This window comes from Strix aluco, chromosome 13 (genome assembly GCF_031877795.1).
Source record: "Strix aluco isolate bStrAlu1 chromosome 13, bStrAlu1.hap1, whole genome shotgun sequence".
In the NCBI taxonomy this organism is placed as follows: domain Eukaryota; kingdom Metazoa; phylum Chordata; class Aves; order Strigiformes; family Strigidae; genus Strix; species Strix aluco.
In genome coordinates, this window is record NC_133943.1 from 5,555,466 (window position 1) to 5,576,505 (window position 21,040).

A 21,040-nucleotide genomic window follows, 5' to 3' on the forward strand; every position below is an offset into this window, starting at 1 on the left:
AAGATGGATGAGGAGGTGAAGGACAGTGGGGTGGGCACTGCCAGCGAGACTGGGGTGCTCACCCGTCCCCAAGTCCACCCAAAACCCAGTGCTTCAATCTCCGAGGTGAAAAACTTACCAGTGGGACAACTAGAAGATGTAAAAATTCACAAAACTAAAGTAATGTCTACGTGGCATATTGCAGACAGATGTGAGCGCACTCTGCCTGCTCTCTAAGCCAACCGAAATGTTCGTGCCTGCATTTAGGACACTGCCAAGCCCAAGTTAATAAGCCCCGATGACAGGTAAGTTGTATGAGCTCAGGCATAGCGTGTCGTGGCTGGGGCAGCCCAGCAAGGATGGGAACATCCCATCTTCACCCGCAATCATTGCTCTCTCAGTCCTCCAGGAATGCCCTGTCTCACCTAAAGTATTACCAAGAGAGAAACCAATAATCTGATAACTGGAGCCCCCACATTTCAAAGAGAGAAAATTCAAAGTACTTATTGAATTCAGGGTGTTCAGACTTGAATTTTATACAGCTGACGACCTGGTCTGTGTTTAAATATTTGAACACTGTAGACTATTCAGGAATTAGGCTACCTGTGAATTAGGTTATTTTCCTTTTATCCAGGGGATTAATTCCCCCAGACTGTTGTTGAAATCCTATGCATTCCTTTCTAGCTGCTCAGATGCGATGCAAAGAGGTCCTGAAAGTATCAACATGGTTTCATAGCACCTGACAGAGAAGTTGTCCTAAGGGAAGTATAAATACCAGAGCAATCCAGCTGCCTTCTGCAAAACATATGCTTTCCTTGAGAAAAAGTGGCAAGAAAGTATCTAAAGAGACTTTTCTGACAGCCACTTGCAATCTACATGTTAGAGTCACTCAATTTTTATCTGTTTATTTTTAAAGTAATTTGGATGATGAAGATGCTCGAGGAAATGAAAATAAAATAAGCTCTTCCATCCTTTTAGTTCAGCAGGCATCACTGGGAACAGCAGAGGAGATCTGAATCCTGGAGTGAGTCCTCTGTTCTCCCATTGAATTGTTCTTGTCATGAAACTGATTAATCTGGACACTCTCTGCCTACTGCGGACAATAAATCCTTTGTGAACAAAATGGTCCAGCTTTGTTTACAACAACTGGATGATTCTATAATCCTCCCATTAACATTTTCCCTCCAGTATGAAAACTACACGCTTCGAATTGGGGCTTTTGATGTAGAGCAAGTGGAGATGCTGCCACGTTTGGACCACGCTGTTGGAAATGTTTGGAAGAGCATCACAGCAGGACCCTGCAGCACGTCCCGCTAAAGGAACAGCCAAGGGAAGGGCAAGGTCCCGCCATATTAAAATCTGCAATTTTTCCAAAGTTAGATGGATGCTTGTCACAGGGCCAAAAACTAAATCCTAGTTGTCCAAATTGGCTTTCACTGCCTTAACTACACACTCACCCTTCCTTTATTATTTCCTATCCTCTTTTACTTGCCAAATGTTTAAACAACGCTAAAAGGAACAGAGCCAGCATGTTGGTGTTGTATTTGCTGCTCTTTATAGGCAGCTCTGCCATAAATTACACCAGCAAACCCCTAGGTTGGTATATGGTGTAATGCTCTTTGGGCAGTGACAGAGAACAAAGTATGCTGGGTCATGCACAGAGAGCGTATGGAGCTTTGGTTTCGCTTCTGAAATATTGTGGTAAACTTCAAAGGAGGACCAACACAGAATTTAACAAAAAAACTGACCCCAGGCATCAGTTGATGTTCATGATGATGGAAATATTCTCTTGCTCTCCAGAAACTCAGGCACAGAAAGGGCAGAAGCTGCCTGATGAGCGAGCGGTCTTATGTAATGGAGTTTGGTCAAGAAACAGACACTTTCTGAAACTTTAACATAAATAAGTTCATTTGAAATAACTATTAATAGATAGCACAATCACTGCCATGCATTCCTTGAATCTGTTACTTGTTTCAATATTTGCTTTCGGTATTGACAAAACTTTGGTCATACTAAACGTTTCAACAAGCTCACTCTTGCATTAGAGACCCAATTATGTGGTTTTGCTTTATTTTCCCCTGTACCATCTCCATCTGAGCGTTCCCAGTACAAAACAAGCTTTCCACACTTAACTAAATCTCAGCAAGAGGTTGCACATGATCTTAGGCAGTGCCACAGAGACCCGTCCCATTGCTAAGCACATTTATTGGAGTAATTGGAACAGAACCACTGCCACGACTGGCAGGCTAATTCCTGCCTGGAGAAAAGACGTTCACTAGATTTGGTGATTACGCCTCACAGGCACCCCTCTGCTCTGGTATTCAGGGTTTTCACAGAAATATTTTTTCACATTTCTCTTTTATCGAGGCACATCAATGCAACCAAGTTTCCAGGAGAACGGCCACGCTGCGGCGGTGCCAGCAATACCCTCGCCGTGACTCCAACGGCCCCGCGCGGCACCACGAACTGTCTCGCCATCCCCCCAGTGCCGCCTCCATCCCCCCCTCGCACCCCTCACAGCTGGAAAGCACTGCACACAAAATACATTTGGGCATGACTGAGGCTCCGTGGCTGTTAATGATTTTAATGCAGCACCGTGTTTTGCACCCCAGTCAGGCCATTAATAAAATCCCAGTGTAAAACCTTCCCCAGATGTCAGAATCGATCACTCGGGAGCGTCCTGCGGCAGCCCCGTAAGCTGAGTTGAATCTTGCTGCAAATCCTGAACTCCTGTTTACACAAATCCAGCAAACCAACTGTGGGGTCTTCAAGCGTTTCCTATGAGTGATGGGAGCCCTCCCCGTTCCCCTTGCCTGTAAAATCCCCAAACCTAAACACCAGAGTTTGGGGAAAAAAAACAGAACCCTGGGATCAAGTGTAACTTCTCCCAGAGATTTGGTTTAGTTATGCAGAAGGGCATCACTGTGGATAATTGTTCTCTAAGTAGGACAAATCTTTTAGCACAGCAATCTTTAATGAGTAATTTCGGAAAATCCTGGAATTGAAAGTGAAATAACTAGTTGCTAGTCTTCTCTACCCGCCATAAATCAGTTCAGCACTGCTGGACCACATGATACTCTGTGAGGGACAGTCCAGGTAAGAGGGATGATGTTCATAAATTCATAACGAGGAAATTATCGTCCGTTACATCCAAAGATAAATTGTAATTAAGTACTCGGTTACCTTTACCAGTGAATGGCATGAGGGAAAAGCCGCGTGTTCGCAACCGCTGAACTGCTCGTCTTCCCACCTGGGGCGTTTTATTTTTGTTTTTCTAAATCAGAAAGGCTGCGCCTCGCCCTACAGCCCGATCCACGGAAACGGCCAGAAAAAGGGGAGAAGTTTGGCAAAAGGGAGGAAGTCTGTCCGAAGGGGAAGAGGAGCCGCTGACACACGGAGCGGGGCCCGAAGCGCCCTCCTCGCCCCGGCGCGGCCGGTCGGTCCGGGACAGCCGGTCTGTGGGTCCTGCTCCCCCCCGCCCGCCCGCGGGCGCTGCGCGGCCGCGCAGCCAACTCACCTCGCGGAAGAGCTGCTCCACGCGCGGCCGCAGCGCGTCCAGCAGCGGCCCGGGGCCGGCGGAGCCCCGCTCCTCCAGCGCGGCCAGCCGGCCCTGCAGCTCCGCCGTCTTGGCGCCCAGCAGCAGGCAGACGGCCACGGCGGTGAGCGAGAGGAGCAGGCACAGGGCGGAGGTGGCGGTGCCCGCCGCGGCGCCGGCGCCGCTGCCCGCGCTCATCGCGCCGCGCTCCGCGCCGCTGCGCGGGGTCCCGCTCGGCTGCCGCCCGCCTTCCCCCGGCGGCGCATCCAGCGCCCGCCCCGTGCGCTGCGCGCCCCGCCGCGGAAGTGGGGCCGGCAGCTGCGGAGCGGCCGCTCTCCTCCGCTCGCCCCGCCGGCCCCGGGTCTTAAACGGAGGAAGCGGGGCGGGGGGGGGGGGGGGGGGGGGGGGTGGCGGCTCCCCCCGCCGCCTCCCCCGCGCTGGGGAAGGGGGGATGCTCCGAGCGCGGTCCGCCGCCCCCCATGGGGGGGATTACGCGCAGCAGATCCCACCCCGCTGCCCGGCCCCCCGCGGAGACCGCTCCCCCCCCACCTTCCGACCCTCCCCTCACCCCCCCCCTCCGGGGTCCCGGCGGTGCGGGGCAGGGCAAGAGCCGCTCCGGGGTGCGGGGAGCTTCGCAGAGGCTCGGGGGGGGGGGGGGGCGGGGGGCAGCCCCGCTCCAGCAGCCGCGCAGGGCAGCGCTGCGGCGGTGGCGGCCGCGGAGCGGGCGCCCTCCAGCGGGACCGGGACCAGGACCGGGACCGGGACCGGTCCCCCCACCCGCCGGGCCAGCGGGCACCGGGCTCCGGCCCAACACCCCCACCCCGGGGCATCGCGTGGGAAACGGCCTCTCCTCGCCCAACGAGAGCGACCTGTAAGATCGCACCGCTGGGGATTTTTGGGGCCCCGCCAGGACTGGGACCTGCTTTGGGGAAGAGGCCTCAGCCGCCAAGCCCAGCCGTGCCTTGTAACGCACCGATTTTATCACGGTAAGGTGCCCCATCTGCTTTAGGGAGGCTTTGAATGAGAGCAACTACCCACATCTAGAAGTACTTAAGTACCCCCAGACTTTGCCCAACAGCCTTGCTTTTTCCTCGCTGTTAGAGATTCCATCACGTCAACTCTTAACGCACCTATAAAACATCCTCGGATAACTCAATGCCTGCCTAGACTCCAAGGACATAGTCCACAAACCCATGGGTACTCTTTGCCTCCTGGCCATAGACCCTGCCCTTATAGGAATAATTCTGACTTCTAGGACGAGTTCTTACTTCTAGAATAGATGAGTGAAGCCCAGGACAGAGATAGAAAATGTTACCAGGAGGGGTGCCAGTGTGTTAATAAAACACACGCACACAGCTAGACTGCCACGCTGGGTACATACGCTGCTTTTTTGTAGCTGCTATTTCCAAACCAGCTTACCAGGCAACTCTATCACAAAGCTTTCCTGCTCTGCTTCACGTGCCTGAAAATAAAACTTCAGGTTTTCATGAGCAACCTTTTCCTTACCTTTTTCTCTCCCTCTCCTTGCTATGAGGCTGCTAAGACTTTGCTGACAAGCTCTAGATCGATCTGCGTGCGCACGGTACCATCACTGTGGGGGAGCTTCTAGGGCGCAAAACATCTTGTCCTAAAATGTGTCCACGGGCCCTGAGCCTGCCTTGCAGCCCAGATACCCGGAACCGTGACAAGAGGAAGGACTGAGCACCACTGTGACAGCCGAGCGCCCTGCCCTACAATTCCAAACCCCTGTCTTGACAAGTTTAACCCGCAGCTCAACTCTTCCCCTGCCCTGCTCAGCTTCCAAAGTTCTGGATCTTGTACGTTCTGTGCACTTCAGAGATAAAGCCTGCTCTGTTCCCTTAAAAAACAGCTTTATTTTGTCCTACCATCCATGTTTAGTTAAAAGTGTATAACTGACCTGTTATGGAAAAGCAGACCCTTGGTTTGCCTGGCCAAACCATTCACAGATTTATTTAGGTTACAATAGCTAAAAATCTGAAACACAAAGATGCGAACAGATCTTTCAAGTCATTTACCAACAGCTATAGGCACTTAATATTAGCTTGATCCAAACACATAAAGATGACAAACCACCCTGCTCACATCCATGTGTTAACAAGACAACGGAGGGGGGTGTGTGCGCGTGTGTGTGTAAAAATCTCTTCCCTTGTAAAGCCAAAACCACTGAGGGCAGCTCAGAGCAGGAGGAATCGGATCCGTTGGCACCTGGCGGCTGCTCAGCTGCCAGCAGCGCTGGGCTGCTTCACCGGGAGCCCGGGGATGCTGGACATGTGCCCCTTCCAACTAGAACTTCTTTTGTACATACTCTAAGGCCTGCAAAACCACTTGGCACCTCCCTGCAGATGCTGTATTAATCTTCAGATTGTGTTTTTTTAAAGTTTACTGGGAGAAGGAAAGTGTATTTAAACAGGCTTTTATAATACATTTCTTTTTTCCTAGCAAGTATCTTCTTTAGGCAGTGCATTTTAGTAACATTAACAAAGGCTAGAAGTACTCCTTAAACGGGAGAACACAACCTTTCCCCTTCTAATTTTGATCAAACTGTTTTATAGTTACAGTTTTATAGTTATAGCAGCACATAAACTTTTTTCCCCCCCATCTGCCTTTGATTTGCATAGCTCAGCTGATACGCTCAGCCAAGCCCTGGCTTTGCCTCTGAAGGTGTGGAAAGTACCACGGGGAGGAGCAGAGGAAAGAATTCACTCCTGTCCTCCTCAGATCTGCCGAGCTGACCTGGATGGTACCAACTGTTACGTTTTTCTGTCATGCAGAGAAGAAACAATGATGTGAACATCAACATCTGAGGGAGGGGGGTGTCTATTATGAGATATAATCAAGCCCAGGAGGTGGCACTGGTTACAGAAGATAAGCTTTCAAAGCCTCTCCCAGCTCTATTCCACCCTCAAGTCAGAGATAGGCATGTCTGGAGCCTCTTGCAAATTAAGCCTCCTCCACATCACTGGAACAAGGACATCAGTTTAAAATCTTCCTGTGCATTAGGACTTACTCAGCAAGCACAAAAACTGAAGCCAGGCTCCTGTGGAGTTGAAACAATTCCGTTTCCTTCCTTAAAGGCTTGCATGGTAAAGTCAGGACTGAAACAAATGGCCAGAACTTGCTTACTGCATCTACACCGAGAGCCTGAATGAACCCTTCCATGGAAGCTTCCCATCCTCCTGCTCCACAAACCATCCGCTGCGCCAAATGGATTAAAAAGCATTGAACAAGACTGAGAAAACATCAACATGGGAGAGCAAAAACTACCCAAGTGCATTAATGGGGCTTGGAAAGTAGGACCATTATCTTCCCAGCTCAGCACCCGAGTTCAGGAGTCACAGCCGAGAACCCTCCTCCTCCCTCTTGTATTACATCCGAGAACAGTGGTTCTCAGGTGCCAAAGTTACTTATCAGTAATTAGAGATCAAGCTCCACAGAAATGTGTATTTGAAGACTTCAGAATTATCTTGTTACTATTGCAAGAGAAGGGCTTAAATACACCACAGTTCTGTGGCACGCAGTATTTATCTGCATTTTTCTCCAGGGGCAGTACAACCCTTCCAAAAGCTTTATCAAGAAAATGCTGATCTTGAATGAATCAAAATATTGTAAACATGAAATGTTACTTTTCAGACCTTACAAAAAAATTACCTATAAATACTTAACATTGAAAGCACCAGGCAAGTTTCCAGAGACTAATTAGCCAGCCAGAGCACAATGCATGCCCTTTTAACAGAAAATCTGGGAAAAAGGTGACCCACAAAAGAGATATTTAGAATATTCACTGTTTTCAACCATGTTTCAAAATGCCATCACAAGGTATTCGACAGGATGACTGGGTAGCCTTAACCCTTCAAATCTTTTCTTTATGACTAATAAAAGGAAGCTAGTTAAAAACATTTCATGTTTTCCAAACTCGTTCAGCTAGTCCAGACTCCTCACCTGAAGTCAGATGCTTAACTAGCCCCATCTGCAAAAGCAGAGGGGGTAGTTTCAAAGAGGAAACTATTTTCAAAAATGAAAATTACTTTTATTTTTCACTTTGATACCCATAAGACTACAACTGTTCAACAAGGTAAACATAACAGTTATACAAAACATATGTAAATATTTACAGACTTAACTGTACAAAATAATTTAAAGTTTACAAAAGTTTCATGCAACCTCTGATGACTGACACAGTCTAGGAAATCTCCTTGAAGAAGCATAAAAGATCTTTGAATTTATTTATTTATTGGTTCAAAAAAAGGATGCTGCAAGGCTTCATCAAGAGTAATTCTTTTGGCTGGATCATATTCCAGCATCCTGCGAACAAGGTCAAACAGACTTTGATGTTCTGTGTCTTGGCAATGCATGAATTCCTGAAAGAAACAGAAGGCAGTATTTGAGAGAGATCCTTCACAAGTGCAAATCTAACCACGTAATAGAAGTGTTGTTTCCTACCTTTAAAGGCTTACAGCGTCTCCTAACATATCGTCCCGCGGAACTGTGTTCATCCCAGTCCAATTGGTCATGGTGAAAATAATGCTTTCTGCATGACAAGGAAAATAAATTTAAGATAGTGTCAGTACATGAAGTGGGAAGATGCTTTTCTAAGAAGTTTTGAAACACCCTAAAAGCGTTCCTGCATATCCCTCTGCATTTGGGAGCTAACATCTCTTTTAGCTAATATTCATTCAGAGACACCTGTTGCTTTTATATTACCACTGTCACAATACTTAGAAAACAAGTCCTTCAGTATTCCAATCACCAAAGCAGCCACTGAAAACATATTTTCCACTACTGACATTTAAAGAGATGGATGTTTTCAGGTGTTCCAAGAGAACAACTTGGTCTCATCTGCTAGTAACAGAAAGACAGCTTGTCAATCTATCAACTTTTTAAAAACACTTCTTATAAAATCTGTAGAGTTTAAGTGGTTAACAACTATTTAACAAAATCAGATATTCCCAAGTGTCTTTAAAAAGTGTACTGGCAAATACAGGAGACTACTAGTGCAAAGAAAGTTCTGAAAAACCCACACCTCAGCATCACATTAACACTGCTTCCTAAGCAGGATTTTAGTACGTAAATACTATCTGAATCCATTCCAGTTGCAGTTTCCTAAGTTTTTTTTCTCATTTTTCAAAATGCATTGCTAATCAGTTGGACAACTGTAATAAACTAAATACATCACCCAACCCAGAATTACTGGAATGCTACCGTAACACGAGTTACAGGATTATCCAGGTCAGCTGGCAAGAGGACAACGTATTTCAGAAAAAGAATGGACTATCAAATCTCATGTGGTCTGTATTTTGGTCATACGGGGGTTAGGGGAGAACCCTGTGCTGGCTGCTTCTCCTTGCAATGGAAGTGGGAAAGTTCTGCTGCACGTAGTTATCTTTGAGGAAGAGGGAAAGATCACCGAAGCACCTGTCTGGGGGATATGATGGCACAGTGGAAGAGGCTGGCAGCTGTATTAGCAAGACAAGACCCTCTTTTTCATCTCAATATAAATCTTCTGATGACAGCAGGTTCTTTATTCTCACGGTTTATAGAAAGATGGGTGTCTGATACTGTTCTGGTGACCATACCGAACTTAGCTTTAAAGACCTAAGAACATTCATACTCAGTTACTGTTCAGGAGACTGGCATTTTGGTTGCTGGCATCCCAGACTAGAACCAGAAAAGGACTACTCACAATTATTTAATTCATGTAAATCTGACACAGTTTCTTGCAATAGACTGACAGGTAACAAGAAGCCTGGAAGTCTCTTTGTTGATCTTCAGAAGCCCACAGCTAGCAACGGAAACTTTAAAATTTCTTATAATAGGAAAATATTAGGCAACTTACTACTTCTGTAATGAACTTACCTGGATTTCTTGATCATGTGAGATGGCAGAGGCCCCAGTATTCTTTCCATCATTGCCAAGTGTTCTTTACTATCATGCGTCTGTGGAAAGAACAACAAATGCACTTAACACATTTTTCTACTCTCAGCCACTTGGTAACAACACTCATCTACAAACAAGGTGCTTGCCAAAGTACCATCACAGTATCTTTATGCATGATCACCTTAAATTATTAAAAATAAATTATGCAATGCAGTTTGTTATATAGCACTTTCCACAGTTAAAATGGCCCCTGAACAGAGTTCATACAGCAAGTTTTGTAGAAGTATGTTTTCTTTACTCTTAATTCCAGCAGTATCTTCACACTCTAGACAGGCTTCATCATACAAAAAGACAGAACAAATCATCTTAAAAAGTCTGAAGGAGGTATCAAAGACATCTTTTCATGTATGTATGCTGCCTTTGCAACCTCATCTATATAGTCCTTAAAAAGCCTGTGAGGTTATGCCTTTTACAGTAACAGTGAAGTAGATGTCATTGAAACACCAAAATCCATAGTCTGTAACAAAAACGTTCAAATTTCACTTTATGTACGTACCTGAAACACTGTAAATCCTAGGTAATACTCAATCAGAATACAACCAATACTCCAAACATCACAAGGCTGGGACCATCCCAGTGCTGCAAAATAGGAAAAGTTTAAGTTTTACTTTTTAATACGTTCTCAAAACCTGTAATCCACAAAGCATAAGCCCAGTTTCTATGCATTTACTGATCCCCATTTCCCCCCTCCACACATCTCCCCAAACCTGGTAGGAAAAAGTGGGAAAGGAACATGTTTGGACTTCTGGTTTTAGAATATTCTTTTACTGTTTACTCTCAAGAATTCTAACACCACCATCTGTGGGAGATGACTGAATTATCAGAACCATGACCAACTACTCCAGTTTAGGAAGTAAAGACATCTGGATGAACTGCAATTAACTGCCAGAAGTTTTAAAATCTTTACTGACCTAAAATAACCTCAGGAGCTCTATAATGTCGTGTAGACACTAATGTGCTGTGATGCTCATCATCAAAAGTTGCACTTCCAAAATCAACGACTTTGATGTCTGTGTTTTTTAAAGTGCGTTCATCTCGCTTCTGCAAGAAAGTCAAAATGCTGTTAGTATTTTTTAAAAGCATGCTTAGGCAAAAGGTATTCATCACACTGTATTTATCTTCAAAATACCAGTTAACATAAAATGCTAAAAATTAAAACCTATGTAACAAAATATTCTTTCCAAATACATCAATTCCTATTCAGCTCAAGCTCCAGGAAAGAGGAATTGGTAACAAAGTGATTTAATCTCAATACTCGAAACAGCTGAGTAAAGACCTTTCTCAAAGTAACAGAGCTCCTCTCCTCTTTTGTTAACCTTCAAGTTAACTTCAGTTAGTTGTTACCTCTGTCTTGTTTTTTTCTGTCTATTGGTGCACACACTCATTTATATAATTTTAGCTCTAAAATAAAAGATAAAATCAAGCCTCATGCATAAACTAGAGGCAGTGGAGTCCATACTGCCTTCCTGTCTCTAACAAGTTTTTATACTCTGAAAAAAGAGCAGCAACGTAAAAAGAAACTTGTATTTCTGCCAGCGCTAGAAGTGATTTGTGCAGACAAGTTCTGACCCTAATGCTGTGTCTCAGTGTTTTCTTAGATTTAAAAAGGAAGACACTGGTCAAGAATAGTCCTATTCAGGGCCCATGCCAATTATAACACTGCCTGATGATCAACATCACATGTTGGTGACAAACAGAAAATTCATTTTAGCTATTAAGCCAAGGACTGGAAAACTAACAGGCACTTCAGACTCCAGGGTAATCAGAAATCAAGATCTGACATTACTCTCAAAACACAGTGATGCTTTAAAGAAAGGGATTCAAATGGCTTAACAAATATGAAAGAGAAAACCTGGCTAAATTCAAAACATTAACACAATGCTCCCCATGAATGCCAGAACTTCATTAAACAGCAAAGAACTTCAGTGATCAGATGAAACAGTTTAGTTCAAATCAGAGCAAAGTTACTTACTTAGCAGAAAGTTAATACACTTCAAAGAGCACAAAAAAAATTTTAGGAAACATAACTTATCACTTGACGTTTCTATACTTTTTTTTTAAAGAAAAGTTCAGATGAAGACAGGATTATCCCAATTCAAGTTGGAAGAAACAAAGAGCAAACTTACCATTTTGGCATTGTACTTCACTATGTAATCAGACTCCACAAACAAGATATTTTCAGGCTTTAAATCCGTATGAGTTAGTTTATTATGGTGTAAAACTAGAAGGAAAAAACCAGAAGAGTATTCCATAATTAATACATTAATTTCCTAAAGGGAGAAAAAAAAGAACATATTTGATAAAAGTATTGATGTTTACTTACAGTTGATAGACTGGCAGATTTGGTAAGCCATATTTCTAATGTCATTAATATGAAATGGCAGAAAGCTGTTTTCCTTAATAAAGTCGTAAGTACTAAGTCCCAGTAGCTCAAAAACAATGCAAACATGGCCATGATGATCAAACCATTCCAGCATCTGGACACAGCGGCTTAAAGAAAAAAAAAAAACAAACCACAAATCAACCCAAATGAAAACTCAGTTGTATTGCATAATTATCTTCTGTAAATCCTTGGTATGCTGACTATTCTGATTTTATACTTACAAAGTGCTGCTTGGATCCATGGTGTTTAAGTGTTCCAACACCTGTATTTCTGAACGGGCTGCTTCCCGGTATCTACCAACATTTTTCACAATTTTAACTGCTACGTGCATTCCTCTCCTTTAAAAGAAAGTGAAGCATCACAAACTGGATCAATTATTGTTAAATACCTACAACCCCAAAGCAGCTCAATCTTAACAAAAGAAATACAGGAAGATTAAAGGTCATACCAAATTACGAGTTGGATTAGGAGAATTTGGCTTAAGCACACTGAACTTAACCAGGACTGTTTTTACAAAGAAATGTAATACCAATCTTTCCTTTATCAAATACTCATAGCATATGCAACATTAACTACTCAGTCATTATCTCATCTAAGGTAGAATAAATATCAGGAATTCACCTGCAAGATGATTAAAAAAAATTAACAAAGTTCTCATCTGAGGAAAGTACTGAAAAAATGTAACAGTTTTTCATGCAACTTGCACAACTTGTTCAGTTTTTTGTCCACTGCTTCTATGGAATCAGGGGAATTGAATAACTTATGAAGTTTAGATTCTGAGTATTTTGTACTAGTGAAAACTGACTGCACTCAGTGTAACATTCAAACTGTAAGGCTATTACTTAAATGGAACACAGATACACAGTTCGTTGCATCCCATTCGCTCTTAGGACAGTTTTTAATTGTCTCTATAGAGCTATTTTGATTCTACTGACTTAAGAATACTGTCTGCCCTCACGACACCATCTCAAGCTCCTGAACAGACTTAGCCTGTGAAACAGAATTAACAAACAAAAGGCAGAGGAAAAAAATACTAGAAGCATGTCACAGAACTGCAGATATAAAACATGGGTTAAAATAATCTGAGTTTTAGTGACTGGCTACTGGAGTACTGTGCAGTCAGAAAAACTTCAAAGGATAATTCTGATTATGGAGATTGAGGAAAAATTTACAGCTCAAGCAATGGCTTTCATAAAGAACCAAAATTACTTTCTCAGCATCTCACTGCATCATCTTTTAAAAGTCAGTCTCCCAAACCAATTCTGTACTCTTTACATACCCTCACATTCTCTAGTTATGGCAACAGCACTTCTAGAACCAACAGAAAAACATAATGAAGCAAAACATAGTTTTCCTTCTTAAAAGGGGCAGATGACATCTGCTCAGTAATTAGTAGTTTTCACTATGTGGTTATACAGCTTGCACAGAAAAAAAGTATAGTCATAAAAAGGGTTATTTTTGAAAAAACCCGCTCCAGGCAAACGTCTCCCTGGACAAATGTGGTTAAGGAAGTTTATTGTTAAAGACAGATTCTCCAAAGCTTAGAGGAAAAACAAAGTATTTCCCTATATACTATCTTGTATAAAGTCAATACCATCCCAAGGCCTTTCACAGAGCAACAGAAGGAACAAAAAGCATTTATAGTATTGGGAGAGAGGACTGAAGAACCATAAAAACAATCGGGGACACACATGGTATCACCAGAAAATCCTTAAAAATTTTAAACCAGAAATGAACTTATGAGGTAACTCTCAAAACCAGCGCAATTTTTTTCTTAAATATACTGCAATACGTTATTTGAACTGTGACTTTCTTTTAAAGTAAATGTCCATGAGCTAAGTAGTCTTTTGTCATGAGATCCACTTGAAGATAACCAACACTTACATATCATGATCTATGCACTCCACTACTTTTCCAAAAGCTCCTTCTCCTAAAGTCGCAACAATTTCATCTAAAAAGAACAAACACAAGTTAGAATTATAAAACTACTTAAACAAGAATGAATATTATTAATGTAGATTTAAAAATGTGCCATTACAAAAGCATAATTACTTTAAATCTCAGCATCTGAATGCATTATTTTATTGGAAGGTGTCATGAAAACAGTTAGCCAAAAGACTATCTCTTGTTCTAATCTCAAGTTCATTTACTAATTGGAACTTTTGAACACAGTATTTAAATTCTACAGAAAAGAAGATATGCAAAAAAACAAAAAAGCACAAAAAAAACAGAACAAAAAGAGCAATGAAGATTTCTTTAGCCCCCCTCCTCTGACATACTATTCTAAACAGATTTTTTGCTGAAAAGTTTTTAAAAAGTGTTGAAAAATGTTCTATACATCTTGCTCTTAGAACGTCTCCACTTTCACAGATCAGGTGACCCTCCTCATCATCCTCTACACTCCTGGATCTTTTCCTTCGGTGACTCTTCTGGGAACGGCACCAAGATCGTCCAGCCAATCAATATATCAGAGTGAATTCAGGGCAGAATACGCAATTCATTCAGCGGGGAGATATTCAGGCATTCAGTTACACACCAGGCCACGAACAGTTGGCAGGAGCAATTTCAAATTCAGTCCCCAGAAATTCACAGGGCACAGTTTATGTTACAGAAGAAAAACATGGCAAGGAACAGATTTTCAGATAAATACTTAAAGTGATAAAGCAACAGAAAAAACAACACAATTTTGACTCTCAAACAGTGGCTTAACTGAAGACAGATTAAGAATGCAACATCACTATTTCTAATACTTTGCTAGCAAATAGCAAAAAACAGTATTTATTTACATATCTAAGCTTTCAGTCAGGTGAAACATTTCTATTTTTAAAACACACACTTCATATAATCTAAACATAAAAAAAATCATGTAATTTTACTTCCCTCGTGTTTAGAGAGAGAAGAAAAATTATTCTGAAGTCCTTAATTTGCAGTTTATAATCTAATACAACTTGCTGTTTTCTTGCAGAAATGTGACATAAAACACCTGGAGCTGAAGATGTATCAGTGGGCATCATGCCAATACTGAGAAATTCAGAGAGCATGCCTTCAGAGAAGGCAAGCAGCAAACTTATCCCATCTTCAGTAAGACATTAGCTGCCCATAGCCAGGCATGCGGCTTATCAAAGGTTTCTGGAATCAAGTGTAGAACTGTAGAGCTTGTTCTTACCAATTTACCAGACATGCACATTTCATAGTTTCAATTAAGCTCACATTAAAAACGCATGTCACTTCAATTACTTTTACTAATAGGATGTATAACACAGTCTACCTGAAAAAGCATACTTCACTAGGCTGTAAAACTAAAGTGACAACTGTACTTTGAAATAAGAGTTACCTGTTTTTGAGATAACATTTTTCAGATTAATCCCAGTGATCTGAACCACCAGCCACCTACATTCCCATCGTATAACTAGTACTGATGATAATCCCACCCCCCACCCAACACTCTGATCCAAAAGTCTCAAGAAGACATTTATATGCTCACAAATGGACTCAACTACAAATCCTTTTTTAACATAGTATTTCTTAAAATAACTGTGACCAGGAATTGAAGTTCTAGCACTCACTTAAGTAGTCTATTACCACTAATTCATTAATAATAAAGTTAAAAATTACTCATACCGAATGTGATTGGTGACTGGAGCAATGATGCCTCTTATGCTTCCTTTTATGACTACTTTTCCTGCTCCGACCAGAGGATTTGCTATAGTGATGATGGTGACTCTTTTCATAGTCTCTGTGATAATGCCTGTGGTCATATACTTCACAGAAGTCATTTCTGTATTCCTCAACATATCTCCGGTCATGATGGTCTCTTTCATTTATGGCTCTATCGTCCAAATAATGACTGAAAATATATTTTAAGTGAATGTTCTCCACTTCAAAAACTTGAGGTTCCAACAAGATAAGTGACTTGAGCTGAGTTAGAGTTACATAGTATCTGTCTTTACACCAAGAATGTTTTCTAATTGACTCCCTCCCCAAAAATAGTGGAGCTTTTGATGTTACTTTATTAGGAATCTAACAACATTGTCAGTCTCAAATACATAGCAGCCATCCAGATGAACGATTTATAATCCATCCACAGTTTGCACAGTAAATAAGAGACTCCCTCAAAAAGGAGAAACACTCCCTAAATATAGCGAGCAACTCAATTACAATCTCCAAAGTTACATGATAAAACACTTTCAATACAGCAACAATCCCCTTCCATGCTTTCAAACTTGAAGTGTTAGAAAAGAAAAATAAACCCTGGGACTGAGAGAAATAGCACTGATTTTAATGCTCTGCATCAAACATTAAAAACCTCAGAGAGTATGTGGATCTTCTACACAGGAAAAAAAACCTTTAAGAAAGCTGCTGAGGCAAAAATCCCCCATATTGCTGTACACCTACCCCTTCCAGCATTTTATAAGCATAAGTATGAGCTCTTAAAAGAATTCCATGGGATCTTCTCAAGGAAAAAACAGAAAAACACATCTTTCCAGTGAAAGCAGTGTGGGAGAAAAAGCAAACCACCTCCAAATTAGTAAGAGAAACTCATACTTACCACTGTATTAAAAGATTAAACAAACCTTCTCCTCCTTTTGTTCACATTAAGTAAATGAAAAGGCATAGTTTTTACTTGACATTTAATACTGAATGTATTCAATACCAATACTTAACTGACAACAGTGAAACAAACTAGTAATATTTACTTGTTTTTATTAAAGACCTTCTATTTATTTGTTCAGGTACTATGTTAACAAAACCAACTACCTCATGAGCTTGTCTTAAGTGAGCCAGACTTAAAGAACTGACAATTTTGGGCACTCCAAAACTCTTACCCTGAAAACAGATTTCTTTTGGACATAAGAAACATTAGCACTACTCAATTCAGAGTCTTATACCTTTCTGAAATGTGATTGGGTTTATAGTGCTTGCTTTCTTGTCCACTGCTGTGGGACCTTTTCCTGCGTTTACGGCTGCTGCTGTGCTTTCTTTGATCCCAGCTCTTTCTGTCGTCCCATTCAGGACAATGAGATTGTTTTGAATGCCGCATCTGCCACTGAAAAAGAAACAAATCAACAAAAACACATAAAAGACGAGAGTATTACACTGCTGTTTATAGGTGCAAGTCAACTACTGTATTTTAATCCAATATGACAGAACTAGAAAGAACCAAATAATTCTTTTTCCTCAGCTTCCCTCAAATTCTTTTGCTTTGGCCAGTAGACATAGCTTTCTCATCCTAACACTGTAACAGTTACGAAACACAAATCAAGATAAAATGGGCCGACTCATCTTCACTTAATAGCTTCAAACATGTCATTAAAACCTGTTTTAAATAAACCCTCAAGTGACTAAACAGCATCATTTCCTTGAAGAGTCTTCTGTTGAACCTTAATCTTCAAACACCCTCTCCAACAAAACCTGGATTTAGTTCTTCATATTATATTGTACAAAAGTTATTACATGAAAATTTAAGTACGTACAACCAGTCTAAAAACTTCTCACAAATCTATTTATCAATCACTGTTAAACACACACTTTTTAAACTTTTAGCAACAATCACAGTGAACTCAAATATATTAACACATTATTAACACATAACTCTGGGCTACTATGAGCCAAGCCACAGTTTTTGAACCCTATTAGCATGCAAATATGTGGGTGTTTTACAATTCAGGTGATTTGCCAAAGACAAAACCCACCAGCTTCCGTTGCTGGATGTTATATGCAGGAATTCTGTGTTCAAACAGGTACATGCACAACTGAAAAAAAAAAAAAAAAGGAAAGTAAAGCACAGCTGTAGAATTAAAGAGTATAACAAAACCAACCCTTATTTGTTTACTCTTCTTTGGCAGGAGTTTTTGAAAATAAGCTTACATATCTATTTCAGTATATTCTAAAGAATTAACTAACACAGGACAAGAAAAAGTTTCCACAGTAAGCAGTAACAGCCAGAAAAGTAGTTTAGAAACAAAGCTAGCACTAAAAAAAAAAGATTGTGTAAATTTAAACAGAATTATTCCTCATTGGTTGCCTCTATACCAACTGGAGGTACTAAAAACTAAACTTTGAGAACATGTAAATGGAAAGCCTGTTCTGATAAAGAGGTTTTCCGATACTTTCATAATATTTGTGACAAGCTAGTAGTTGAAAAAACCCACAATAGACACCTGCACCTTTTTTTTACAGAAACCTATTATTAAAATACAATGCAAACAGCATGGCAAACTGCAAAAATAAGTAATTGGTGCACCCTTTGAGTCAACCATGATCTAGGTCTCACAAATATCTTATTCACTTATGATACATTAATAAGAAATAAAAATACTAATGTATCAAATGACAAACAAAAACGCCTGAGGGATCAAGACAAAATTAAAACCGATTAGTGTTTCATTTACATGCTTGAATTTCTTCTCTTCTTACCCAGCTCCAAAGCCACTTTTCCTCTATTTTCAACTTATGTAACTCAAATTATGAAACAGTCAGGTTTCAGTCACTCTACTTGGAGGTAAAGAGTTCCACACACACATTCAATTATAGGTGAATTGAGGATTTTACTTATTTCCCTTCCCCATTTGGCAGAAAGCAGGCTGCACTAAGGCTCTGTAGTGGACAAATATCTAAATAAAATCGCCATTTAAGTGCCCTACAGAGAGGTGCTTGGGGATGGAAGGATGGACATCTGACACAAAAAACTGGAGAAAAGATTCAGCTGAAGAATAACTACTGCTTAACTACACTCAAGTGCACACAGAATTACAGCAATTAAGACGAAAGTTGCCAAGTTTTGTCCCTAAAGGAGCCAAGTAACTGCAGATGAGGAGGAAATTGTTAGAATTGGTCTGTGCAAGGCCTGAAGTGGCCACAATCCATGTTACAGTAGGAGCCACCTTAAGATTTTTTTACTATTATGCACTCCCTCTAAATTTATGCATCAAAGCACTTATGTAATACTGACAGCTGACATGAACATATGCATTCCTGTAGCATGTGGTCCTAATCCATATCACAGGCCACTTTCATTCCCACATTTTGCCATAAGGTTTCTCAAACAGGAGCCATAGACCTTTTGTAAAAGATCCATACGTAAAGCGCCTCAGGAAGGCCACAAAAGTCCTGCCCTAAGCTGCCTACACAGCAATTTCTAAATGTCTCTCCTCGAAAAGTTGGCAGCTGTACGGATCGGAGGAGGTCAAAGGCATATTCTTTTGAGATGACCAAAGTCCGCCAGGCCAGGCCAGGCCTGGGGTACAAACACACAAGAGCAGATCCTACAGAAGACACCCACTACCCAACCCACGGCCACGAAGTCCACTTCCAGACCGGTCTTCCTTCGGGGGGGGGGGGGGAGGGGGGAGGAAGGGGGAGGGAGGGGGAGGAAGGGGGGGGGGGGTGTGTTAAGGAAGGGCTCATCTCTGTTGCCATCTGGGCAGGCGCCAGACACCTCCGTGCAAGCTGGGCTGAAGAGCCGCGTTGCGCGGCCCCCACCTCCAAAGTACCCACCGCACACGAGGCCCCAGTTATGCCCGGGCCAGCGCCCCCCCCACCCCTCCGCCTTCGCCATAGGACACCCTGATCGGGGGGGTTCTGTACCGAGGATCCCTTCTCCCACCCTTTTACCTCCTCAATCAACCCCTCACGCAAGGCTCTACGCTCACCCTGCTCCCTGGGCCGCAGAGACGACGCGAGCAGCCCCCCTCACCAACCCTCTACGTCCCCTCCGCTTTCACGGTGCTTCGGCCCCCCTAGAAACGTAAGGGAAAGAGGAAAATAGAAAAAAGAAAAGAGCCCGAGAAAGAAGGCCGCCTCCACCACTTACAACTGAAAAGAAAAAGGCGAGCGAGCCCCGTGTCCGCCCTGCGCACACAAACAAAATGGCGGCCGCGACCAAGCGCGGAGAAACTGCTTCCTCCTCTCTCTCCCTCTCGCGGCTTCTGTGCGGCGTGACGTCAGACGCACGGCACAATGGGCGGGCGTAGGACAAAGGCCGCCCCCTAGCGGAGGTGGGGGGAGGGGCCGAGCCCGGCCCTGATAAGCGGGGAGGGGACGGCAGAGGCCCCGCCCCCGAGCCCCGCCCCGCCCCTGAGGTGCTGCTGCCGCCACAGCCGCCATGGCGGCCGCTTTGAGGGGAGCGGGGCTCGGCCCGCCCAGCCCAGCCCAGCCCAGCCCGCACGCCTCGGCCTGGACCCTCCCCGCGCCCCTCTGGGGGGAGACTTCTAAGAAGCTTACGGCCGTGAAGGCTAAGGACCCAAATTCAAGCAGCGAGCTCGGGTTCAAAGGCTACCGCCGAGCTGCAGGGCCGCCCTCTGGTGCTGAGTGCTGCTTGGTCAAACAGGTGGAGCGGTCCTAAAACCATACCGCCAATTAATTACTCCTGATGAACTCACCAAACGTTGTGTTTAAGCAGTTCAGTGTCCAGGTTGATCACACTGTTAGGCCTGGCTTCATGCTCACAATGTTTAAGAGTAGCTTGCAGGTAAGTCTCAGGGGAGTTGTTACTCCATGTTGCTAACAGGCTGTACAGTAAAAAGCTAATAAAACTGATTATCCGCCCAAGCCCGCCAGTTGTAACCGCCCCGTTCTCCGTGAGTAATTGCTCTGACAGCTGAAAAGAGTATGTGCGTTGCTGAGAGCAAGCAAATCGATGTTTCCTAGTTTGGGGAGAGATGCAGGAGGTGCTGCTGGTGCTCCCCGCAGATTTGGGGCCGAGGAACGCAGGGTGCTGGGCCTTACGCTGCTGGTGCAAGGCCTGATTCATACCCGTAGAAATGTATTATGGTGAATCAAGCTTAGTCATATGCATCCGGTGGGGACAAATGCTTGGTTGCTCCAAGAAAAGAAAACCCTGGTGTCACAGGTCTGAATTAATGCAGTACTGTACAGTGCAAAAATATTACCAACTCCTCTAGCAGTCACTCAGAGACTTTCATAAACTCAGAGAGATTCTTTTAAAGTAAAGCAAACCCAAAATGAAGGGAAAGTGGAACTGAAACAAGTTTCAAATTTATTAACTCACAGTGTTTTATCTGGGGAAAATTGCAAATCTCTGAAGGGTAGTGGATAAATTGAAAAATTCCTGAACTCAGTGACACTTTCTCGGAATAATTTTAGCAAGTTTTACCTATAATACAGCAAGATTTTGCAACTGAAGCAAAAACCAGAGTATCTAATGTATAGCGTACTTTTTACTGAAC

General features: G+C 42.9%; 1 protein-coding gene across 2 annotated transcripts; it reads right to left on the minus strand.

The window, feature by feature from the left end:
- Positions 1-7,540: 7,540 nt before the first annotated feature.
- CLK4 (CDC like kinase 4) lies at positions 7,541-19,791 on the minus strand. Of its 2 annotated transcripts, XM_074838158.1 has the most exons (14): positions 19,666-19,791; positions 17,546-17,605; positions 16,742-16,899; positions 15,474-15,699; positions 14,191-14,281; positions 13,737-13,803; positions 12,074-12,190; positions 11,793-11,959; positions 11,596-11,690; positions 10,381-10,510; positions 9,966-10,048; positions 9,389-9,468; positions 7,976-8,063; positions 7,541-7,893 (listed from the first exon to the last, which is right to left on the minus strand). In XM_074838158.1, exons 2-14 carry the CDS (start codon positions 17,597-17,599, stop codon positions 7,756-7,758), a joined length of 1,494 nt encoding a protein of 497 aa, XP_074694259.1. In that variant the 5' UTR covers positions 17,600-17,605; positions 19,666-19,791; the 3' UTR covers positions 7,541-7,755. The 2 variants fall into 2 exon arrangements, with proteins under 2 accessions (XP_074694259.1, XP_074694260.1); XM_074838159.1 differs by lacking the exons at positions 14,191-14,281; positions 15,474-15,699; positions 17,546-17,605; positions 19,666-19,791 and having other exon boundaries at positions 16,742-16,825.
- Between the last annotated feature and the right edge of the window lie 1,249 nt (positions 19,792-21,040).